Source organism: Gracilinanus agilis, chromosome 3 (genome assembly GCF_016433145.1).
Source record: "Gracilinanus agilis isolate LMUSP501 chromosome 3, AgileGrace, whole genome shotgun sequence".
Lineage (NCBI taxonomy): Eukaryota > Metazoa > Chordata > Mammalia > Didelphimorphia > Didelphidae > Gracilinanus > Gracilinanus agilis.
The window spans coordinates 671,970,297-671,992,558 of record NC_058132.1 but is presented as its reverse complement, the minus strand read 5'-3'; the positions used below and the strand labels follow the sequence as shown (position 1 = coordinate 671,992,558).

The window sequence follows — 22,262 nt, the reverse complement described above, 5'->3', positions numbered from 1 at the left end:
TTCATTTTAACTGAGAAAACTGAGGCACAGAAAACTAACAACTGGCTCAAGTAAGTTTTAAAAATGAAAACAAAAGACTATCACAGAGTCTCCATTTTAAGCAAACTTGGCATTGGGGAAAGTGTCATTTAGAAAATAAATAAGGCAACCATTCGCCAAGAACCAAAGAAGTCTTTTTCTTTACAAGAAGCTAATCACAGGATCACTTTCTATAACAAGCTCCTTTTCTGCGTTTAGGGTCATCCGATTAAAAATAACATTTCTTTGCAGCCTGTCTGTATCTTGTGACTCTACAAAGTACACCTATAGGAAAGATGACACTGTCTTCGATGGCTTCTATGGAAGAAGGGGAATGTACTAGGTGGCCAGTAAAAGCCTACCCAGACCTCTCACCCGTCCATCCGACAAAGATGGGCACAAAAGGAAATGATGAATGTGGGTGGATGTGCAAATTGGTAAAATAGCTGTTATGAAAATAATTTGGAACTAAGACCAAAAAGGTACTGAACAGTGCCTGCCCTTTGATCTACTTTGGCCCACTACTAGGTCTAAAGTCAATAGAGATCACAAGAGGAAGGTCTTTTAGGTACAAAAATAATGATAGCAGTTTTTTTTAATTGTAAAAGAACTAGAAAGTAAAGGGGTGCCCATCAATTGGGGAATGGCTGAACCAGTTATGATATGTGAATATGATGGAATATCATCATGCCAAAAAATGATCATGGAAACAGTTTCAGAGAAATCTAGGAAGAATGGTATGAACTGATACAGAATGAACCAGGAGCAAAATTAATATATAAAACAACATTGTCGAGACAAATATTTTTGGAAGACTTAGGAACCCAGATCAATACACTGGACACCACTGTGATAACAAAAGACCCATGACAAAGAGTGCAACGCACTTCCTGTGAGAGGTGTGATGGACCAATACCCACAATGAGATGTACATTTTTGGATGTGGCCAACATGGGAAACTGTTTTGCTTGACGATGTATGTCTGTCAAAAAGGATTTTTTCTTTCTTTTTTCTTTTTGTGGGAGAAAGGGGCAGGGGTGAGGGGGAGAAAAAAAATTAATGTTTGCTAATTGAAAAAAGTAAAACAATTTTTTAAAAGTCTACTCAGTCTAGGGAGTATTACATATATTGTCAGATTCTTTTAATTATGATAGTCTTGCTGGTATTTTGTCTCTTGCCCCTCATTTTTTTCTTTAAAAATTTCTTTAAAAAAATTTTATTTTAATTTCTTTGTTATAAGAGATATCTCTCTGAGAAAGGGGAGGAGGGATGATGGGGAAAATTTAGATGTTATAAAGACAAAAATTATCAATACAAATTTATTTTAAGAAAAAAAGCTTACACAGACCTCTCATTCTATTTTCAAAGAAAATCCATTTCAAAGGGAAAAACTGAAAAAGCCTATATTCTTGTGTGATCACCCATGTGTTCAACAAAAAAGGCTATTTACTCTCTGTAAGAAATGGGAGTGGGGGAAAGCCTAGATATGAGAAGCCAGCTTCACAGAATCAGAATCACAGAAACTATAAAGTGAGAAAATGATTTATAACCAAATAAATGAGGAGTTCCCCAGCCTCCTAAGCAGAGTCCACCTCGGAGCCGGGTGTTGGGAGATGGCACTGGGAGACCAACATGGTCTTTTTTCTATTTGTGCTGCTAACTTCAGCCAATGCCCTGGGGAAAACTCCTATTTTTCTGCCAATTCTAGCTGCAATCTGGAAGGGACGAAAGAAGGAAGTCACAAAAACCCAAGACAGAAGGAAGGATACGGGAAGATGCCCAGCTGATAAAGGAGGGCAAAAATGGCCCAGTTTGCACAGACAAGAAGGGCTAAATAGAGAGTTGGCAACTCCTACATACTGTGATGTCAGAGGTCAAGATGCCACATAACTGACCAATGGCAGAGATAACCAAGGAAGTCTTTCCTTAATTGTCTGCATTGCAGCAGGCACTGATCTAGGCACGCGGGAGTCAGGATGAGTCAAGAAACAAGCCCAAATTGAAAGGTTCGAGACTCTTCAACTTTCTAAAAAATGAGATATGACTAAGTGCTGGTCTATAAAAACTTGATTTTTTAAAATTCCTTTTCCATTAGTGAGAAAATATTATGAACAGTAATGGCAGAGACCAAGGATAGGAATCAACTGAAGAGAAATGGCCGAGGTCAGTGGTAAAGACCAATGGCCAAAACCAACAACAAAGGTCTCTGCAAAGACCAGTGAGAGTAACCATAACAATGACTTGTAGAGAATTCATGCAGAGGATGAGAGGTCAGAGATGTCATGTAGTCTTGAAACAAAGAATAGCTACCTGGCCCCAACTGAATGAAAACTTTGATCCCCTTAATGGCATCCATTTAGTTCAACATGTTAACCACCAATAGACTATGAATTTTGTATCTAAACACTGATATTATTCAGCATACTGTTGCGTATTTCCAAAAAAGATTTATCTTAGAAATCATCTCAGGAAAATCAAATGGGATCAGTAAAGTGTAATTTGCCTAAAGCACACTAAGCCCTGTTCCATAAAATAAAAGACCATTCATTGACTCTGCTCTGGAAACTCTTCTAAGGAAAATAATTAAGATTTAAAGCCACAAACGCTCGCTCCCCACTGCCCAGCTCTTCTCGTGATCAGGTAGAGCAAATCCGGGCTTCTACTCATGCCCCCTCTCCCAGCACTGACCTGCTGAGCTCCATCTCCATTCACTAGATGAGGCATCATGGCTACCTCTCCACTCAGCAATGGCGGCAGTTCCAGAGGGATTTGGTCGGTCATCATCATTGTGACGTACATTCATGGAGAGTTTTCCTCAACTGGCTTCCTGCAAGAGGGGAAAAAAAAAATCACTATTAATGACAAAAGGAGCAACCTAAGGAAGAAATCTCCCCCAAAACTAGAGTGTAAGCCCACAGTCCTCGCTTGCTTCAAATATGGATCAGAAGCCCTTGGGCAAGTCACTTCACTCCCATCGCCTTGCCCTTATCACTCTTCTGCCCTGGAGCCAATACACCGTATTGATTCTAAGACAAAAGGTAAGGGTTATTTTATTAAAAGTGAGTCTGGCCCTGGGTTCAAATCTGTCCTCAGACATTTCCTAGCTATACAACCGTGGACAAGTCATTTAACCACATTGGCTTAGCCCTTATGCTTCTGTCGTAAGAGGAGTTAATGAGAAAGTAAGAATTTAAAAAAATAAAATAAAGGATCAGGATTGAAAGAAAGACTGACCCATCCATTCCAAGATCTCCTTGTTGGAATGGAAGGAAACTCTGGAATAGAGCAAAGCCTACATCCTTGCCCACGTCTCTCTCACACTGACTGGCTAAACGACCACCACCGGCCACAGACACCACCTATAAAATGACCACAATGAGCCCATTTGTCATGATTCCTCCGAGGCTAAAATAAGGGAGCAGACATTCGACGAGTTAAAAGAACGACGCCATAAGAATGATTATTTTCAAGCAGATCACCCCAAAGTGAAAGACAGAACAAAATGGAATGTCCTATAAATGATCAATGGCAAGGACATTTTCTCAAGTTACAATCACCACCATGTTCACAGACAGCTCGGAGGCCCTCGTAGAAAAAGGTTCATCAGGGATGCTGCCTTCATTGCTGCTATTTTCTGCACCCAACATCTCGTAATTCATCAAGTATGGCCTTGTGGGGTTACTTCTACTTGGTCTCAAACTTTTGTTCACTATTTTTTAGCTCCCCAAACCTCTCCCCTTGGTTTAAGCTTCCTCTTCACTCTTCCCAGCTGGTCTAGACTCAGGCCATCCCCTAGGCTTATCCACTCCTTCCCTGGCCCCTGGGAGAAAGCATAAATATAAAGAAAATAAATACAAAGTGATTAAATACAAGAGCTTTGAGAGGGGCAGCAATGGCAGTTGGGGAGCCTTCCTGGTGGTGCTTAAGCCCAATCTGGAAGGAAGAGAGAGGACAATCAGTGTGAACTAACTGGGTCTGACTTCCATTCCACTGAAAGATGGGCCCAGTGAGGGATTCTACAAGGCAGAGATGAAAAAGGAGGGCATTCCAGGTATGGGAGGGAGCAGCCGGGCAAAGACGAGGAGATGGAGGGGCATTGGCAAAGGATAGAGAAGGCCAAGAAGGCTGGATTTTGGGGTGCAGGAAGAAGAGTGATGTTCAATAGGTCTGCAAAGTTTCTATTTTATTCCACAACCACCAAAATTGATTTGAGTGGAGTCGTGAAGCAATCAGATCTGCACTCAAGGAACATGATCTGGGAACAGTGCGAACAAAGGACTGGAGGCAGCTCTATCAGTCATCCCAGTCCTCCTGGGGCAGCCAGTCCTTTTGGTAAGAATCCTCTCCGAAGGATCTCAGGCCCAGACCGGAATCTTTTCTAATTGGCTGGGACCTCACGGAGCTTGGGATCTCAATGCCCAAACCTTTACAAAGTCAGGGTGATTGAGGAGGAAGGAGAGCAGAATAGGAAGAGGAAAGGGAGGGGATGGAGAAGGGGGAAGAATAGGAGGGGGCTACACCAGCCTTTCTAGGAAGAAGAGGGAGGAGAGAAGGGGAGAATGGTGGGGAGATGGGGGAAGAGAGGAGGAAGAAGAGAGAAGATGGAAGAGAGGAGAGAGAAGGGGAGAGAAATCATGGCCACCCATTATAGCCTCATTTTAAGCACCATTGGAAGATGGCTTGACCCAACTAAGGTAATCACGTTTTATAATAATAAAAGCCTTATAATCCAGCATTAACAGGACTGGCCTGCTGTTTTATGAGACAATTACTCCATTCCTAAGTAAATCAAAGTATAAAACCCAAAGCCAAGGAGCTTCTCTCGGCCAGGAGACTAGAAGGATCCAGAGGGTTCCTATTTTTGATCACACTATTGCCACAAATGGGAAACTGGGATTAGAAGTATTATCAGAAAGAAACCTGGGTTCCCTCCCCACCCCTCTTTAGGTGGTTTCAGATTTTGCATGTGTACCCTCAGAGCCCAGCACAATACTGACATGTACACAAGATCAAAGAGTGCCAATTTATGATTAAGGAAGGCACCTTAGTCCTGCCCCCCTGCTGAAGAGTAAATGTTTGCTTAGTTTAACTACATTTTGATCATTTTCATATCATACTTTGTTCTTCCTAATAAAGGCTGGGAACCATCTTCTTTCCGTAGACTTAGAAAGATCACAGGATAATAAAATTCACACCAACAGCCATCTAGCCCAACCCCTTCAGTTTACAGCCGAGAAAAACGTGATCCATAGAAATCAAATATCTCACCTCAGGTCATCCAGGTGGTAAATGAGCAGAGCCTGAGTGTAAACCCAGTAAAGCCACTGGTCTTTCTACTGTGCTATCCTGACTACTAGACGATGGATTGGTCTGTATATAGTACAGGTATTCATTTTAAATTGTTCTTTCCCCCCAAATTCCCGACACACAGAAAGGATACCTAAAGCCACAGTGCATTCTGCAGCACCCACAGCTTCAAACATAAAGAAACTCTAGCCTAAAGTCCATGTATAAACCTTAAAATATCATATATGTGTATCCCTGAGGCTACATCAGCATCCGCTGCCTGGTGACTGGTATTAACCAATGAATTAACCAAGTGATCACCACCCCAGGCACCACCAACCCTGGAAAGCTCCCTTTCCCCAGCAGGATGTCATAGTTAGAAATCATGACCACCCAAAGCAAAGGAGGATGGAGCTCGGCTTTAGATACTCTAAGGATAGCTGATGGGGGTTGCAAATGAGTTTGGGAAAGGGGCTCAGGAAGAAACGAGGCTAGAGAAATAGTGGGCCATCCTCAAGTTGGCAAAGGGCTAACCGTTCTACAAATCTCCGAGCCACACTCTCAACAGCTCTAGAGGGCTTTGACTAGTCTGAGCAGGCCTTGAAGCACTGGCCAATGAGAGTTCCCAAATCAATTTATAAAGTGATCTTCACTCCTCCACCCAAGAAACACATTCACCTCTGTAACGAACCAGGAAACTGGGGAGTTGGAAGGCCTTTGAACCCTGGTCCCATGTGCCTCTGTGGGGAAGTCACTACCTCTCTGGCCATCAGATTCGTCATCTGAGAAATGAGAGGACTGGACTTGAGGCTATTCCACTTGTAAATCTCTGCTCCTGAGGGTTGGGATAACATGATCTCTAAGATTCCTTCCTGATTTTCCCGGGACATTTCGTTTCTAAGTCAATCTTCCACTTAACCAAAACCAAAACCAAAAGCCCAAATCCCTACCTACTATCTCTGTTTCCTCTAAGCAGAATGTAAGCTTCTTGAAGGGAAGGTCTAATTTGTTTGTGTCTTTGCAGAGTGCCTGCATCCATGCAGAGGGATAAACAAACTCTCGCTGAAGTAAATCAACTGATCTGAGCTGGACTCAGGTAAATCCTGTGATCTAATTCTTTAAATCCCATCTATTTTTTACAGGTAACTATTTGTATACAACTTATTCCATTAAGCTGAAGACTACTGAAACATGTACCTTCTTTGGTGACTAGATGGATTATCTATCAATTATTTGTAGTTGTATACTGGTTGCCATAGACTACTGAGAAAAGATTCCTCACTAAACTGCCCTTTAAAAGTCTATTATATGTGGAAAGATGTTTTACACTGTTACACAGTTAAATCAATATTGGACTGCTTGCCATCTCAGGGAGTAGGGAGGGCAAGGAGGGAGGAAGGATGAGAATTTGGCTCAAACTTTTAAAAAAGTTTGAAATATTTTCATGTAATTGAGGAAAAAATAAAATATTTTTTTAAAATGTGAATGGATGAAATAATCCAATAAAATGAAATAAAGTGTCAGATTTGCTAAGAAAAAAAAATGAATTATAGGAATTGACTCAAATACTTGTTATTCACACAAATACAGAGGAACTTGAATGTAGGCTGGCTTGGGGGCCTTATATCTCTAGTGCCTAGTACAGTGTCAGAACAGAGCTGAATGAATGACTGAACCTTCCTTTTCCCTGGACCAACTATTACCTGAAATTCCAAGTTCTGCACTCCTAAGAGTTCATAAGAGGTAGACCAGACTCCTTTCCCTATGGAAAAACAAGGAAACAGATGCAAACAAACGAGGCTGTGTCCTCTACCCAAGGGACTGAATGGAGTTTCTGTATCCCCAACAGATGCTGCTGATACTTTGGCCCATATGGAGAATGTGGGGTGACCATCTCCAGGCAAGGAAGTGACCCTGTAATTACACAGACAAGCTCAGTAGTGTCAATGCGGAGAGAAGCAAGGCTGGTACAAGGAGGACCAACGGCGGAAAAGAGGGAGGCAGGAAGGAAAAGGAGAGTAAGGAATCTGTTTAAATCCCTTTTCCCAACAAAGGACTATACATTCATTTTAATCAAAAGGGTATTTTCTAGGCCAGAAAAAATCTTTTTGGTTGGATCGATAGGCTTCACCAGACCAGGCTAAAGGGGTCTTCTATGACCTCTTTGCAAAAATGATAAGGAACGCCTGTTCTAAGAGTTCTTTGTGCCCATGCCACGCATAAACACTGGGTGTGCTTCTTCCCTGGGTGAATGGTGAGAATTTCAACATGGCGTATCTGCTGGTTTCACTCTTAGAGATGAGGCAAACAGTCTAGTCCTTAGGCAGAGCTCATCACCAGTAACTTCCTCTACAAATACGACCAAATGAGGCAAAGCGCCTCCCTTCCACCCCAAGAGACATACAGACAAGCAGGATCCCAACTTAAAATCCCCCGTCTTCTGGGAAGCAAAGTCTGCTCTTGGGACCCAGGCCACTTTGGGCAGGTCCTGTGAGAGCGACAATGAATGACTCAGGGAAAGAGGACAAGAAGGATGCACACCACAGCCAGTGAAAAGTATGTTCCCTCAGTGGGAGCCCACTGGACCTACTCACAACAATATGTCGGGCCAGAGCAGATGGAAACAGGCACATCCAACCACGTGGAAGCCTAAGCCGGAACCAACCTGTCTTTTACAAAACTGTGGACACAGGTTGGAGGAGGGAGGGATTGCAGGGTTCGACACATCCCCAGATGCTTCCTTTCCTAGGTCAGAGCTGAGAATTTGGGATGCTCTTCTAATTTATTATTTTAACAGCCAGCTTCATACTGTTTTCATTCATTGACCAAGTGGCTGGGCAGTCTTTCTCAGCAAACGTCCTTGCAGAGAGCGTGGAAGCTTTCCTAACATGGATTTCACTGGTCAGCCATTTCAGTCACGTCCAATATTTCATGACCACATTGGGGGTTTTCTTGGGCAAAGACAGGTTTGCCATTTCCTTCTCCAGCTCATCTCATAGATGAGGAAAGATGAGGCTAGCGAGTGTCTGAAGCCAGATTTGAACTCACGAAGATGAAATCTTCCTGACTCAAGTCTAGCCCTCTATCCACTGCACCACCAAGCTGCCCTTTATACCAGTGATCCCTCCACTCAATGACCGCCATGCTATTACTGTGCTCTTGGTCCTTGTGTCTACTTTTAAAAGTTCTTCAAATTCCACCCTCACTTCTTTCTATTGTGTCTGAACTATACTCTGACTCTCCCTCTGTTGTATATACCTCAAGAAATGCTATCATGTCCCTTCTTAGAAGTATCTGTAAACTAAATTGTGTGCAAAAGCCCTGTACGGAGAGGCAGAGGCAGAGGCAGAGGCAGAGAGTGTGTATGTGTGTAAACCTGGTAGGCAACCAAAACCCAAAGGGAGTCAACAAACCCATGAAAGGGGGCTTGGTCCAGGGATCAAAGGGAGCCAGCCACAGCCAAAGCAGAGGTTAGGACTAGAAAACTATGAGGTTAACAGGTTCAGAGGTGAAGACAGAAAAACACAGTCCAAGTTTGGAAGCGATAGTATCAAAGGCTGATTAGTGTGGGGAGAAGCAAGGTCATGAAAACAGTTGCGGGAGGAAGACATATGGGACTTCAACTAATGGCCATTTGCTTTTCAGCACAAAAGCAGACAGAGGCATCCTAACCTGGAGGTAGTGCACAGAGAGTAAGCACCGACTAGGCACCTGGATGCTGGGCATTGGGACAACACTCACAGTACTGTGGCAGCCACAGTATCTTTATGGTGAAATAAAAAGCTTTGAAGGTCTTTTGGTCTTCTAAAAATGTTCATCCCTACTAGTATTCAATAACTAAGCTGAGCACTGAGGACATGAAGACAAAAAGGAGAGTAGCATCTCCTGCCCTCAGAGGACTTACATTCTCGATCTAAGGTGAAACAAGATGAACACAAAAAAGTAAATGCATCATAAGAATAAGAGCCATCCTCCAATTGATAAATGGGCAAAAGATATGAACGGACAATTTTCAGACAGAGAAATCAAAGTCACATGAGGGGAGATAAAAAAAAATGCTCTAAATCACTGATGAGAGAAAAGCAAACCAAAACAACTCTGAGATATCACTTCACACCCACCAGACTGGCTAAAATGACAAAAGGGCAAAATGACAAATGTTGGAGGGGATGTGGAAAAGTAGGGACACTAATACACTGTTGGTGGAGCTGTGAGTGGAGACAATCAGGTGTATAGCTGGGTCTGTTTCCCAAGGAGATCAGGGGGAAAAACTCAAAAACTCCAAAATGTTTATAGCAGTTCTCTTTGTGGTGTCAAAGAATTGGAAACTGAGGGGATGATCATCAAATGAGGAATGGCTGAACAAATCGTGGTACATAATTGTGATGGAATACTGCAATGCACAGGCTAATTTTTTTTAAAAATGTGGAAAGAACTACATGAGATAATGAACAATGAAAAGAGTAGACTCAAAAGAACATTATACACAGCTACAAAATTAATATTAGAAGAGTGAATTGTTATTGTTACCTCCAAAGGGTGAAACGAAAGGTGAAACACGAAAGATTTCATTTCTACATACATGTTGTTTGTCTGCTGTGTTGTAGGGAGGGTGGGACACCTGGGATGGGTTTTATTATGCAGATAGGAAGAAAAATAAGCTAAACATATAAGAAATTTGTGATTTTATTTACGTATAATCTTTTTCTTTGTATATGGAAATGTATGTTCTAGTTGAAAATTTGGAATAAAAATTAATTTAAAAAAGGAAGTGGAGAATCCATATAAAATCAAGAACAAGTTCTCCTTTATGGCTCCAGACAGTTGAAGATATACACGCCTTGACTTGGAAGAATGACCTAACTATTGCTTTGTGCGACAGCGAGGTGGCTCAGTAGATAGAGAGCTAGGTCTAAAGATGGAAGGTCCTGGATTCAAATCTAGCCTCAGATACTTAAAAGCTATGTGACTGACCCTGGGCAAGTCATTTAACCCCCACTGTCTAGCCTTTACTTTCTTCTACCTTGGAACCAATACACAATATTGATTCTAAGATGAAAGGTGAGGGTTTAAAGAAAAAAAAAAAACCTACTGCTTTGTAGCTGAGTCAATGGAGTTTAGCACAGGCTGAATAATAAAAGTGATTAAATGTGTTCCTTCTGGGACAATGTCCCTTCTCTCAAACATTAAAAAATAAATAAATAAATAAATAAAGCTGCACAAGGTAAATCTATCCTAGGAATCAGAGCACATTTAGAGGTCGACATCTTGTCCAACTCTCCTTCCCCAAACGTCTTCCCTTTTGTTCCGTGACAAAGTCCCCCTCCTCGCTGTGACCCTGAAAGCCCTTCATAATACGGTTCCACTTAACTTTGCAGGCTCTCTTCCTCTCCTTAAATTAAAGCTAAATTGGCCAGCTCACGACATGACGTCTCTGGCCTCCAGGACTCTGCCAGAAAGTCGGGTCCTCTCGGGGGGAACATCTTCCTCCCTTGTCTTCCCCAGGCAGAAGCCCCTCGCTTTGCCCCAAAGCCAGGTGGCAGAGCTCTTTCCCTGCTTACAATCCTTGGTACACACCTCTGAATTTAGCTGGATTCGTCCATGCAATGTTCCTTCTCAAGGGAATGTTGGCTGCTTGAGGGCACAGACTGCGGGATCCCTGTCTGCAGCCAGCACCTAGCAGCCCCCTCGCACACGGGCACACAGAGCAAGCGAGCAATCTGCTCTGACCCCTTCGTTTTGCAGAAGAGGAGAAAAGGTTAAGGATGACGTTTGTTCATAGTAAAATCATGTGAACAAATTTTAAACGTTTTCAGGGGAGAAATTTAGAAATTTCTTTTAGGGTTTTTGTTAAAATGTTGTCAATAAACCTAGTCTCTAAGCATCTCAATGACCGTTTGATATTTTTATTTTAATAACGGTAGCGGGGAGTAGCTTGAGAGAGGATTGAGAGCCACACCTAGAATGGGGAGGTCCTGGGTTCAGATCTGACCTCAGGTACTTAACTGTGTGGCCCTGGGAAAGTGGCCCTGGGAAAGTCACTTAACCCCCATTGCCTAGCCTTTATTGCTCTCTGCCCTAGCTCCAATGCACAGGATTGATTCTGTGACAGCAGGCAAGGGCCAGCAAAAATAAATAAACAAACAAACAAATAAATAAATATAGATATAGATATATAGATATATACATAGTTGTGTTGCCATGGACCTTTTGTTAACTATAATCATTCTAACCAATTTACTTGGGTCCATTTTCAGTTTAAAATATAAGTTTTTAAAAAGGCCAACAAAAAGACAACTGACCCAAGGCCCTAGAGGTAGCTGGTTGCTAAACTGCGACTTTACTGATTTTGTGCAATATTGGGAGAGCGACTCCAGAGATTTTACAATCTTCTCTCCCACACAAACGCCGCTGTAACAAGGCTACGTCCTGAAATATCTGTCCAGTCAACCCGCCAACCCTAAATATTATTATTATTATTATTTATTATTATTATATTTGTCCCTTCTGGCTTGGAGCGGATTCTATGTATCGGTTCCAAGGCAGAAGAGCGACGAGGGCCAGGTGACCGGGGTGGGGGGTGGGGGGGGACACAGCGAGGAACCCAGGACCTCCCATCTCCACGGGGCTACCAAGTTGCCTCCATGTTATTAGGAGTCATCATTTTAGGAGGATATACAGAATTGTGATTCTAAGCCAGAAGGCAAGGATTGAAAATAATAAAAATATTAACGCTTGGCACTGTGGGCAGAGAGGTGCCCCTCACCCCAGGTTTCGATGCGCCTCGGATGCATCCTGGCAGTGCGCCCCTAGACAAGGGCATTTCTCCCCCCCCCCTCTGGCCCCTTTAAGACTACAGATTGTTTTATCAGTACTGGTTGACCAAACAATACCATTGTAGGTCCTGTGTAGGGGAAAAAAAAATGGAAGAAAACATGGAGAAGTGGATATCCAATAAAAATGGAAGCCATCAATGGACAGAACTTGAAAACGTAAAATGAATACTCATAACATCCCATCGATGACTCCTTCTACACTTTCCACAAGTGCTTTCATCCCACTCGTGCCCACGGGGAGGGCAAGGATAACACCACACATGGAGGCAGAGTTCCAAAGTTTCCAAAGAGTTTCACAAATGTTGCCTCCTTTAATCCTGGCATAGGGCCTCTCCTGATTCTCATTTCACATATTAGGAAGGAAAGGGAGGAGCAGTGACTTGCCCAAGGTCCTACACCAAGCTGCATCTCTTAGGCAGAAAAGAGCCCAATCCGGGTGCATCTTCTCTCTCAGACGGTTTCCCAACCCCTCCCTCTCTCTTTCACTCACTGCCCTAATGAGGTTTTACTCCGGACTTTCTCCGGCTCCACACTGCAGCCGTGAGCGTGCTTCCCCTGCCACCATGAGCCTTTGCAGTGCTTCCCCAACCACACAACCCAACTTTTAAAAACCGCTCGGGCTTCACGCCTCAGCTCCCCTGTTCTCTTGATTGACGGGAAAGGCTGCCCCAGGGGTACGCGTGGTTAGCTCCCCCTCTCCTCGGAGAACAAGACCTTTATTACCTGACGGAAAGAGCCAGCCCTGAACACACAGGAAGGGATTGTGAGGAGGGGGATGGAAGCATCCCTCTGGCACCAAAAGGAGGCGCCCCATCCTGTTTGGAGATGTTTGAGTCAAACTAGGTACCGCCCAAAGCTCTTTCGAAAACTCTGGAAGAACTCTGGGAGCTGGTTCACCTTTGGGGGGAGAAGGAAGAGGGAGGGAGTGCTCCTTCTACCTTTTTAAACCCCCACACGGGGGGCCAAGTGGATGTGGGGCCAGAGAATGGCTGGGGGGCTACAGAAAAAGAATCTTGCTCGTCCCACATTCCTGCGGTCAAGTCTCCTAGCATGAACCTCCCTTTGAGTCTAGAGAGGCGCCATTCATGGGGTATGGAACAGCCAACTCCTTCCCACCTCCCCCCCCAAAAAAAAACAAAACAGGCGAGGAAAGAAGAAGCAGAGAGTTTAAGAGACTTGTCCAAAGTCACACAGCCTGTATTGGAAAGCTCCAGCTCTTTCTGTTAAATCCCTTTTCTCTCCTGGTACTTGGTCGCTCTCCCCCTGCGCCCTTCGCCACGCAGAGTACATTCAGAAACACGGGCCAGGCACAGCGGGACCCCTTCTCCGAAGTCCTCAGGGTCCTCTTCAAAGATTCCAGCTCTACCCCCCAAGCAAGCTTTTCTGGCGGGAAAGCCCTGACCCCGAGGTGAGGCTATTGGAGGCAGCAATTTTGCACCCAGCCTCCAAATTAGTAATAAAATGTCCCCAAGTGCTCCCCCGTAAGTCAACGACCTCGAGTTTCCTCCCTTCTATTAATTCAAGATGTGAAGCGAGCGATACAGTATGAAAATCAGGTCCGTATGGGCCGGGAGACGCAGCCCGCCGGAGCCCCCCAAAGAACGACGTCGGCCACCATCACCCAGCGGGCTGATGACAGCAAAGCGGCGTGACCCACCGGGTCGGGCCGTCCCTCCGTCCCCGCCGGAGCCGTGCCCAGCTCTCTGCGGACGCCCCTCTCTGGAAGACTCTGAGTGACGGAATGTCTCGAGGAAACGTCCGGCAAGTGGCCGGGCGCGAGGGCTAGCCGGACACGGGCGCCTCGGCCGGAGGTTTCCTTCTCCAGCGTCCACGGCGGCTCTGAACGGCCCACAGGACCGACCAGCACGCTCCTAAGTGAGGCGAGTCTCTGGCAACGAGGAAAACGTCGCTCCGCCGTGCCGAGATCCCCCAGGAAGCAGCTGTCCCCTTCCAGTAAAGCCTATATTGGCCAATTAATTTAGCATAATCCAAACAGCGTGGTCAGCCCCCACCCTGGTTCGCTTTGCCCTTTAATAAAATCCTCTTGTCTGCTAAGAATCGGGGCTTTGTGGTCTGCAGAGGCCCGTGAAAATCTGCCCGGGCCACTGATGCGACCACCAGCAGCCATTATTGGGGGGGGAGTGGGGGAATTCACATGTGGGGAGAACGGGCTGCCCCCTGGGGAAACGAGGGCCTTTCCTCAAACAAAAAGAAGTCTTCTTTCAGATTTTAGGAAGAGCCAGTATTCATTCGGGCATCTGGGAGGGTCCGTGCTTAGAGACAGGAGGTTCTAGGTTCAAATCTAGCTTCCTTGCTGTATGACCCTAGACAAGTCACTTAACCTCAATTGCCTGGTGAATATCATTTTTTTTTTTTTTGGCCTTGAAACGGATATTCAGTTTTGATTCAAAGACAGAAGGTAAGGGTTTAAAAATAAAAACAAGCCTAAGAACAAGAACTGGCAATGAAAAAGGTAGTCAAGTAGATGTCATGCCTTTTTAGATAATAATGACAGTAACAGCTAATATTTATATAGTTTTAAAGTTTGCAAAGCACTTTACACATATGTTGATTTATTTTATCCTTACAACACTCCTGGAGGGCAGACATTATTACCCCTCTATTACAGATGAAAAAAAAACAATGGATGGTCAGGAGTTATGTGACTTGTCCAGGGTCACACAGTTAGCAATTGTCTGAAATTAAGTTTGAATTTGGCTTTTGCTGATTCTAAGTCCCTGTTATAGCCACAATGCTATCTACCAACCTCAAACCCAAGAGAAGAAGATAAAAAAATGAATTAATCTACTAAATGATTGAGTATAAGGAGCCAACAAAGGAAAAAAGTTGATCATTTCAAATCAACTCACAGTCATTACAACGCCAATCAAAATATCAACATACTATTTATAGAATTATTCAAAATGATAGTAAAAGTAACATGGGAAAGCAAGCATGGGAGGGAAATACCACTGAAAAGGGGATCTGCCCTAGAAGATTTCAAAATAATCCATTTAAGTGATAATTATCAAAACCAGCTGGCTTTGGGTTAAAAATAAAAGAGGGGAAAAAAAATAACTGGGTAAAACAAAGTCAAGAATACTGAAATAGAATCGAGTGTGTTCAGAAAATATCAAGACATAAAAAAAAGATTAAGAAGCATCTTTATTTAATAAAAATTATGAAGAAAATTAGTTAAGTTTTGTTTTAAAAAAAATAGGTTAGCTCTATGTCTCCCATCATGTACCAGATACTAGAATACATTCCAATTAGAAAGGTGACCTAATTCTTAATAGAAAAAAAAAAAATATTCCATTTATCTCAATTGTCAAGAAAGGTTTTCACTTACAGGAGAAGATGAATAAAAAGAAGAAAGCGCTGAAAGGAAAAATGTAATTATACCATTTTAGGTAGCAAGAACCAGTTTACCTAAAATAAAAACAAAAACATACTGGGGGGAAATCTTTGTCAGAAATGTCAGATTAAAAGTCCTTCCACCCTAAATCTGGCCCAGACGACTCATTTCCCAATAAAGAAATGGTAAAAGGAAGTGAACAATGTCGGGAAAAGGAAAAACGAATCATTATTCATAGCTTGAACAATTTATTCAAGCTGGCAATCAGAGAAATACAAATGGAGCCAACTGCGAGGGGCTACGGCATATGGAAGTGGCAACGAAGAGTTCTGAGGAAAATCCAGCGATGGAGGCTGTGGGCTAAGAGGGGCGCCATGACTTTCCTGGCGGAGCCGTCCTTCAGGGCAGCCTCTCTCTCTCCGGATGGCAATGCGCTCCGTCAGAGGCTGCCAAAGACGTACAAAAGCGACTGTTCCTTGGACCCGGTGATTTCACTTCTGGGACTCTTATCTGAGGGAGTTACTGAAAACCCAGGGAGGGCTGGCTACGAGATTACTCCCTGAAGATTCAACTGTCACAGCCAAAGGAGCCAACAACTGGGGAATCCATAGGAGGCAAAGCAGGGAATTAAAAGAGAACCCTAAGAATGACCACAAACACAAAGAAATGGGTAGACAGAGGCTTATAGGCACAGAACTGTTAGGTGGCCTCGATGACTAATCAGAGATAAACCTGACATATTCGCTGGTGGAAAAGAGATCAGAATGGGCATAGATCAAGTAGGACCATCGATCTAGACCAGGGGTTCCCAAACTTTTTTGGCCTACCTCCCCCTTTCCAGAAAAAATACTACTTACCGCCCCCTGGAAATTATGAAACTATTTATTAAACTCAGAATAGAGTGTAAAACAAAAAAAGTGTGGCCATCACCGCCTCCCTAGATTGCTGCAGCACCCACCAGGGGGCGATGGCGCCCACTTAGGGAATCACTGCTCTAGACGTAGAAAGGACGTGCAATGGGAGGCCAGCCAGTCCAACCCCTTCAGCCACAGGGGGAAACCGAGGCCAGCAAGGGCAAATAGGTAAGGTCAGAGCTAGGCTTTGAACTCATAACCAGACTGTAGAGCCAGTCCTCATTCTAGGCTACCATTATCAAGTTAAGATAGCTAAGATCATTACATTGGAGGGCTGTTACATTTATGCCCCATGATGTTTGATTCTATCCAGTGGGAAGACTATAAAGCTTATAATTAAAAAAACCAAACCTTTTGAAGAAAAGGAAGTGAGACTTTTTAATGTTTTATAGGTGGTAATAAATTGCAGCCACAAGCCTGTATTTGTAAACATTTTCTATTAAAATGGCGATTCTAACAAATATAAACTCATACTTTGATTTACAATAAACCTTTACAGAGAAAGTGTCAGGAAGTATGGTGTGGTGGGTAGAGAGCCGGCCTTTCAGTCAAGAAGACTTGAGTTCAAATCTAGCTTATGACAGAAAATGGCTACAACCAGGGAAGTAACCTCTCTCTCAATGTCTCCAAGCAACTGTAAGAATAAAAGTTGTAGACCTTCATGGAGTATGGAAATCCCCATCCTTGACCAACGAAGTTGTATATCCAGACCAAAAAAGGGTAGGTGGGGGCATTATCCAGCTCATATGCTTTTGAGTATTTTGAGTATGCAATGAAGAAAAATATTCTGTGTCCCCCAACTTTGCCTTCCCCAACAAAAGAGGAGACTCAAAGCAGAGCATCACAGAGCAGTTTCCCCTTGAACCATCTTTGGGAAAAGATATTTTAACACTCAAGAGTCCAGGAACCTTTCTAGGTTTGCATCTGTCCCTTTCAGCTCATGTGCAGTGCTCACAAGGTCTTTTGAAAAAAGCACGGACAGTGTGGGGGGACGGTGAATTTTGTACAACAAAGGGGTCATCAAAGTGTCCCCTGACTTTTCCAAGCCCATCAAAAATAAAAGCCTTTCTCATCCTGTTTGAAACCGATTTTTAAAAGTTAAGCAACCTGATTCTTCTTCTAAGACCTGGAAACTAGGAAAGAAAAGCTATTTTCCCCATCTATCCTTTATCTTTCTTTGTATTCCTAGCACTTAACACACTGCAAGGCACATGGTAAGTGCTTACTAAATGCTTACTGATTGACCATTTACTTATTGCCAGAAATGCCTTCAGATGGAAGAAAATGGCAAAATCATCAAAAATAGTAAGGAATAAGAATACCCCCTTCCTGGTGTTTCTCTGTCTCTCTCTGTCTCCCTCTCCATCTGTTTGTCTCTCCCTCTCTGACTTTCCCTGTCTGTCCCTTTCTTCTTCTCTCTCTCTCTCTCTCTCTCTCTCTCTCTCTCTCTCTCNCAAAGGGGTCATCAAAGTGTCCCCTGACTTTTCCAAGCCCATCAAAAATAAAAGCCTTTCTCATCCTGTTTGAAACCGATTTTTAAAAGTTAAGCAACCTGATTCTTCTTCTAAGACCTGGAAACTAGGAAAGAAAAGCTATTTTCCCCATCTATCCTTTATCTTTCTTTGTATTCCTAGCACTTAACACACTGCAAGGCACATGGTAAGTGCTTACTAAATGCTTACTTATTGCCAGAAATGCCTTCAGATGGAAGAAAATGGCAAAATCATCAAAAATAGTAAGGAATAAGAATACCCCCTTCCTGGTGTTTCTCTGTCTCTCTCTGTCTCCCTCTCCATCTGTTTGTCTCTCCCTCTCTGACTTTCCCTGTCTGTCCCTTTCTTCTCTCTCTCTCTCTCTCTCTCTCTCTCTCTCTCTCTCTCTCTCCCCTACCCATTCCCACTCTCCTAGAGACCGTGGGAAATCTGTTCACCAGCCAATCTACATGGGGTGATTCTTAGCCACGTCTTGGTAAACATGAAGTGCACATGACCCATTGGTACCCCAAACATTACTAAACTTGAGAAGGGACCCCAAGAGGGCACCCAGCTCAGTCCCCCAGGCTCAATCCTTTCCTCCTTGTACAATCTAGGAGACCACACAGTTAGCTGTCTGCTTTGATACGGAACCAGAGAATCTCAAGTGTTAGAAGCAACCTCAGCAGCCATCCAGCCCAATGGGCACCTAACAGGGCATCTACTAGTTCCTCTCTTCAAAGGAAAAAAAAGCAAAATCAAAATCTCCCAGAAATACAATCAGCCAGGGGCTGGAGTATATGATTAGGTATCGGAGATGATGAAAGTGCCTCCATCCGTGAGGAAAACAAGCCCTGCCTGCCCCACTGCAGTTTTCTCCTATGGAAGTTATCCCTGGACATCCCCAAAACACGATCAGACGGAACCCGTACCTAAGACGGACGCCTCGACGTTACAGGATTCTGGCAGGCTGAACTTTCCAGTTCAATCCCAGATGGCTGCGTGCCAATGACTCCTGCCACGGCTGGCCACTCCGCCGAGGGAAGGAGGGGTGATAATTGTTCATGCAGAAAAGCCTCTTGAGACATGAGCAGTACCAGGAGGTATGCACACAGCTGGTTGGTCAAGGCACAAATAGTCTGGAATGTGTCTTCTGGTCTGATGTGTGTGTTCATTAGGAGAGGGAAAGCACAGCCATCTGAAAAATGTCCTAACCTTCAGGCCCTTTGTGTCCACTTCCAAACGCAGCAGATTAACTGGAAATGTGAAGAGAGACCGGGGAGTCTCGTTTTTATCTTACTTTTCTTCCTGAATTTCTGTAGAAACTGGACTGAGTGGAGTTTAATCTACAAACAAGTATTTACTGAGCTTCTCCTCCAAGTCTTCCAGGGGGGAAATCGGCCGCTCTCTAGATTTCCCCTCCTAAATGATTTATGAGTTCTTAAAATGAGAAACACCATAAAGTCTCATAGAAAGTGGAGGTATTTTTGATGGTGGAAAAAGCAGTAGAAAAAAGGTAGCCCTGCTTTGTCAGAGGCAGCTGTGGTGTCGTGAAGAGAAGGCTCACTTAAACTTGTGTTCTAGGCAATTCTCTAGGCAATTGTCATTTCAAGAGAAGGGATGGACCTGCCTTGGGACAGGGAGTTTCCTCATTTGGGAGTTGGAAATACCTACAAAACCACAGGTCAAGACCCAAATTCCTCTCCTCGGCTCCTTCAGGAACTGAATGCTTCAACAGATCCATATTTTCATTGATGGAGGTGCTCCCTAGACAAGGTCACAGGTCTTAAGTCTTCATGCCTATTCGTGCCTGATCTTGCCTTTATCCTCCCATTTTTAAGTCGTCCCCCCACCCCTGCCCCAATATGCTGGCTTGCCATCTTCATCACATTCATCCCCGGGGAAGCACCAATGGAATACATGAGCCTGTCAACCACCACCACGTCCTACACTAATGAGAGCCCGAGTCCTCAACAATTAAGCACTGAAGAAGGAAAGCTCTGACAAGTCCAAGGACAACGTGAAGGTTTCTTTAAGATGGGCAAAGTGGTGAAAATGCACTAGATTCCAACTGGGATCCACCCCAATACACTCAACCACAAGGGTTATTTTACAAATGTTAATTAACAGGGAAAAGGTACCATAGACTTAATATTGTATCTAAGGCAAGGGCTCTGAAACCCAGGTCTCTGACTTTGAAAAACATGGCTATTTTGATAACTTATTTCGATGTCATTGGTTTCCGTCGTAATCCTTTTTATCTTAAGCATATCAAAATATTTTTCTGAGAAAAGGTTTCACCAGACTGACTGACAAAGGGGTACATCCAGGACACACAAGAGATATGAATCAAAAGAATCCCTGATCTGACCAATGAGAAAGGACACTATCCACACCCAGAGAAAGAACTGTGGGAGCAGAAACACAGAAGAAAAACAACTGCTTGATCACATGAGTCAATGGGAATGTGATCCGGGATATAGACTCTAAATAATCACCCTAGTGCAAATATCAACAATATGGAAATAGGTCTTGATCAATGATATATGTAAAACCCAGTGAAATTGCACATTGGCTATGGGATAGGGGTGGGAGGAGGGGAGGAAAAGAACATGAATCATGTAACTATGGAAAAAATTTAATTAAATTTAAAAAAGAATCCCTGATCTAAGAGTCTGCCCAAATGACAATCATTTGTAATCTAATTTAATAGCTTTAGATCAGTGATTCCCAAAGTGGGCGCCACCGCCCCCTGGTGGGTGTTGCAGCGATCCAGGAGGGCAGTGATGGCCACAGGTGCATTTGGGGGAGGTGAATAACTGTAAGGGGGTGGTGATAGTATGTGACAGGGGGCGCTAAGTCATATTTTTTCTGGAAAGGGGGCAGCAGGCCAAAAAAGTTTGGGAACCACCGCTTTAGAAGAAGGCTTTAAACTTAAATCACACACAGCCCAACAGATTCACACTCTCTCTAGGCTCATCTATAGGAAACTACCCCAACAAGGCACCTTACTTGCATGTTCATAAGGATGCTAGTCTGACATCAACAAGAGAAAATTCCAAAGTAATGAGTATTTGTTGCATATTACAGCATGCATGTGTGTGTGTACACGTGTGAAAAGGAGACAGAGAGAAACAGAGATAGGGAGGGAAACACACAAGAGATCAGGAAAGAATAGGGGGAGAGAGACAGAAGCAGAGAGACACAGAAAGAGGGAGACAGGGAGACATGACAGAAATAGAGAGAGAAGAAGGCAGAAAAAAAAAGAAAGTGGGAAAAGAGAGAGAGAGAGAGAGAGAGAGAGAGAGAGAGAGAGAGAGAGAGCAAGAAATGTATGTTACTAGGGGAAAAAAACATAATTCTCAAAACATGCTATTTTAAAGATATCTATTTTAAAAAGAAAAATGATTGTTACTGACTCTTTTAATGATGGATTAGAAGGAAAAAATTACTAATTGTGACTGTGGCTGAACAATATAAACTCTTATCTCCCTTCTACCTATCCGCCTTTACCTTATTTTAAGGATTATTCCTATTACTGAAACACATATCCAAGTATAATTGCTGGAAATCCTCCCTCCAAATGACACAGACCTCAATCCTTCTAGTACCTGGCAATGAGACAGAGCATAAAACAGCATCATTTTAGAGACAAACCACTGTTCACTTAATTTGACTACCATTTCCCAGGGTCCAATAAGGAAGGACTGATTCTAAAAGAGGAACTATCAATCTTTATAGCTAATTACCTCGAAATATTGCTAGAAAACCCTTCTCCGACTACTAGTTTAAAAAACAAAAGGGTTCCTTTTACGTAGGATATAATAACATTGTTTTCGCTGCCACTCCATCCTTTCCTTATTCCTATCTCTTAAAAAAAAAAAAAAAAAAGAAAAGAAATCCCTTCCATAAAGGAAGTGAATAGTCAGCACACTATGGAAAAACCAACAGCAAACAGCCTTTATCAAAGAGCCCCGGACATTTGAACAATTTCGATTAGCAATCATGGGTTGCCATAGAATTCTTTTCCTTAAACATGGGGCTTGAAAAAGCTAAATTTATAAAATATGATGATTAAGCTTTAGAACCAAAAGATTATTCTAGAGCCAGGGTTCTTAATCTCTGGCCCATGAATTAAAAAAGCAAAACAAAACAAAATCTATTTTGTTAATTGTATTTCGATCTGATGGGATTCCTTCGAAATCCTTGGTACTTTATTTAATGCACTTAAGAATATTACTCTGAGAAGGAGAGCGCATAGGCTTCATCAGGCTGCTATGGGGAGTCCACGGCATCTACAAGCCTAATGGAATTCATGTAATTTTTATCATAGAAATCATTGGGAAAAGGCAGGAATTACTTAATAGGTCAATTTTATACT

General features: G+C 43.2%; 1 protein-coding gene across 1 annotated transcript in view; it reads right to left on the bottom strand.

The window, feature by feature from the left end:
• Positions 1-22,262, bottom strand: part of FNDC3B (fibronectin type III domain containing 3B) — a 355,299-nt gene that overhangs the window by 269,468 nt on the left and 63,569 nt on the right. The window contains exon 2 of the mRNA XM_044669554.1: positions 2,707-2,845. Coding sequence (XP_044525489.1) covers positions 2,707-2,817 — 111 coding nt within the window. The 5' untranslated portion in view covers positions 2,818-2,845. The remainder of the gene's footprint in view (positions 1-2,706; positions 2,846-22,262) is intronic.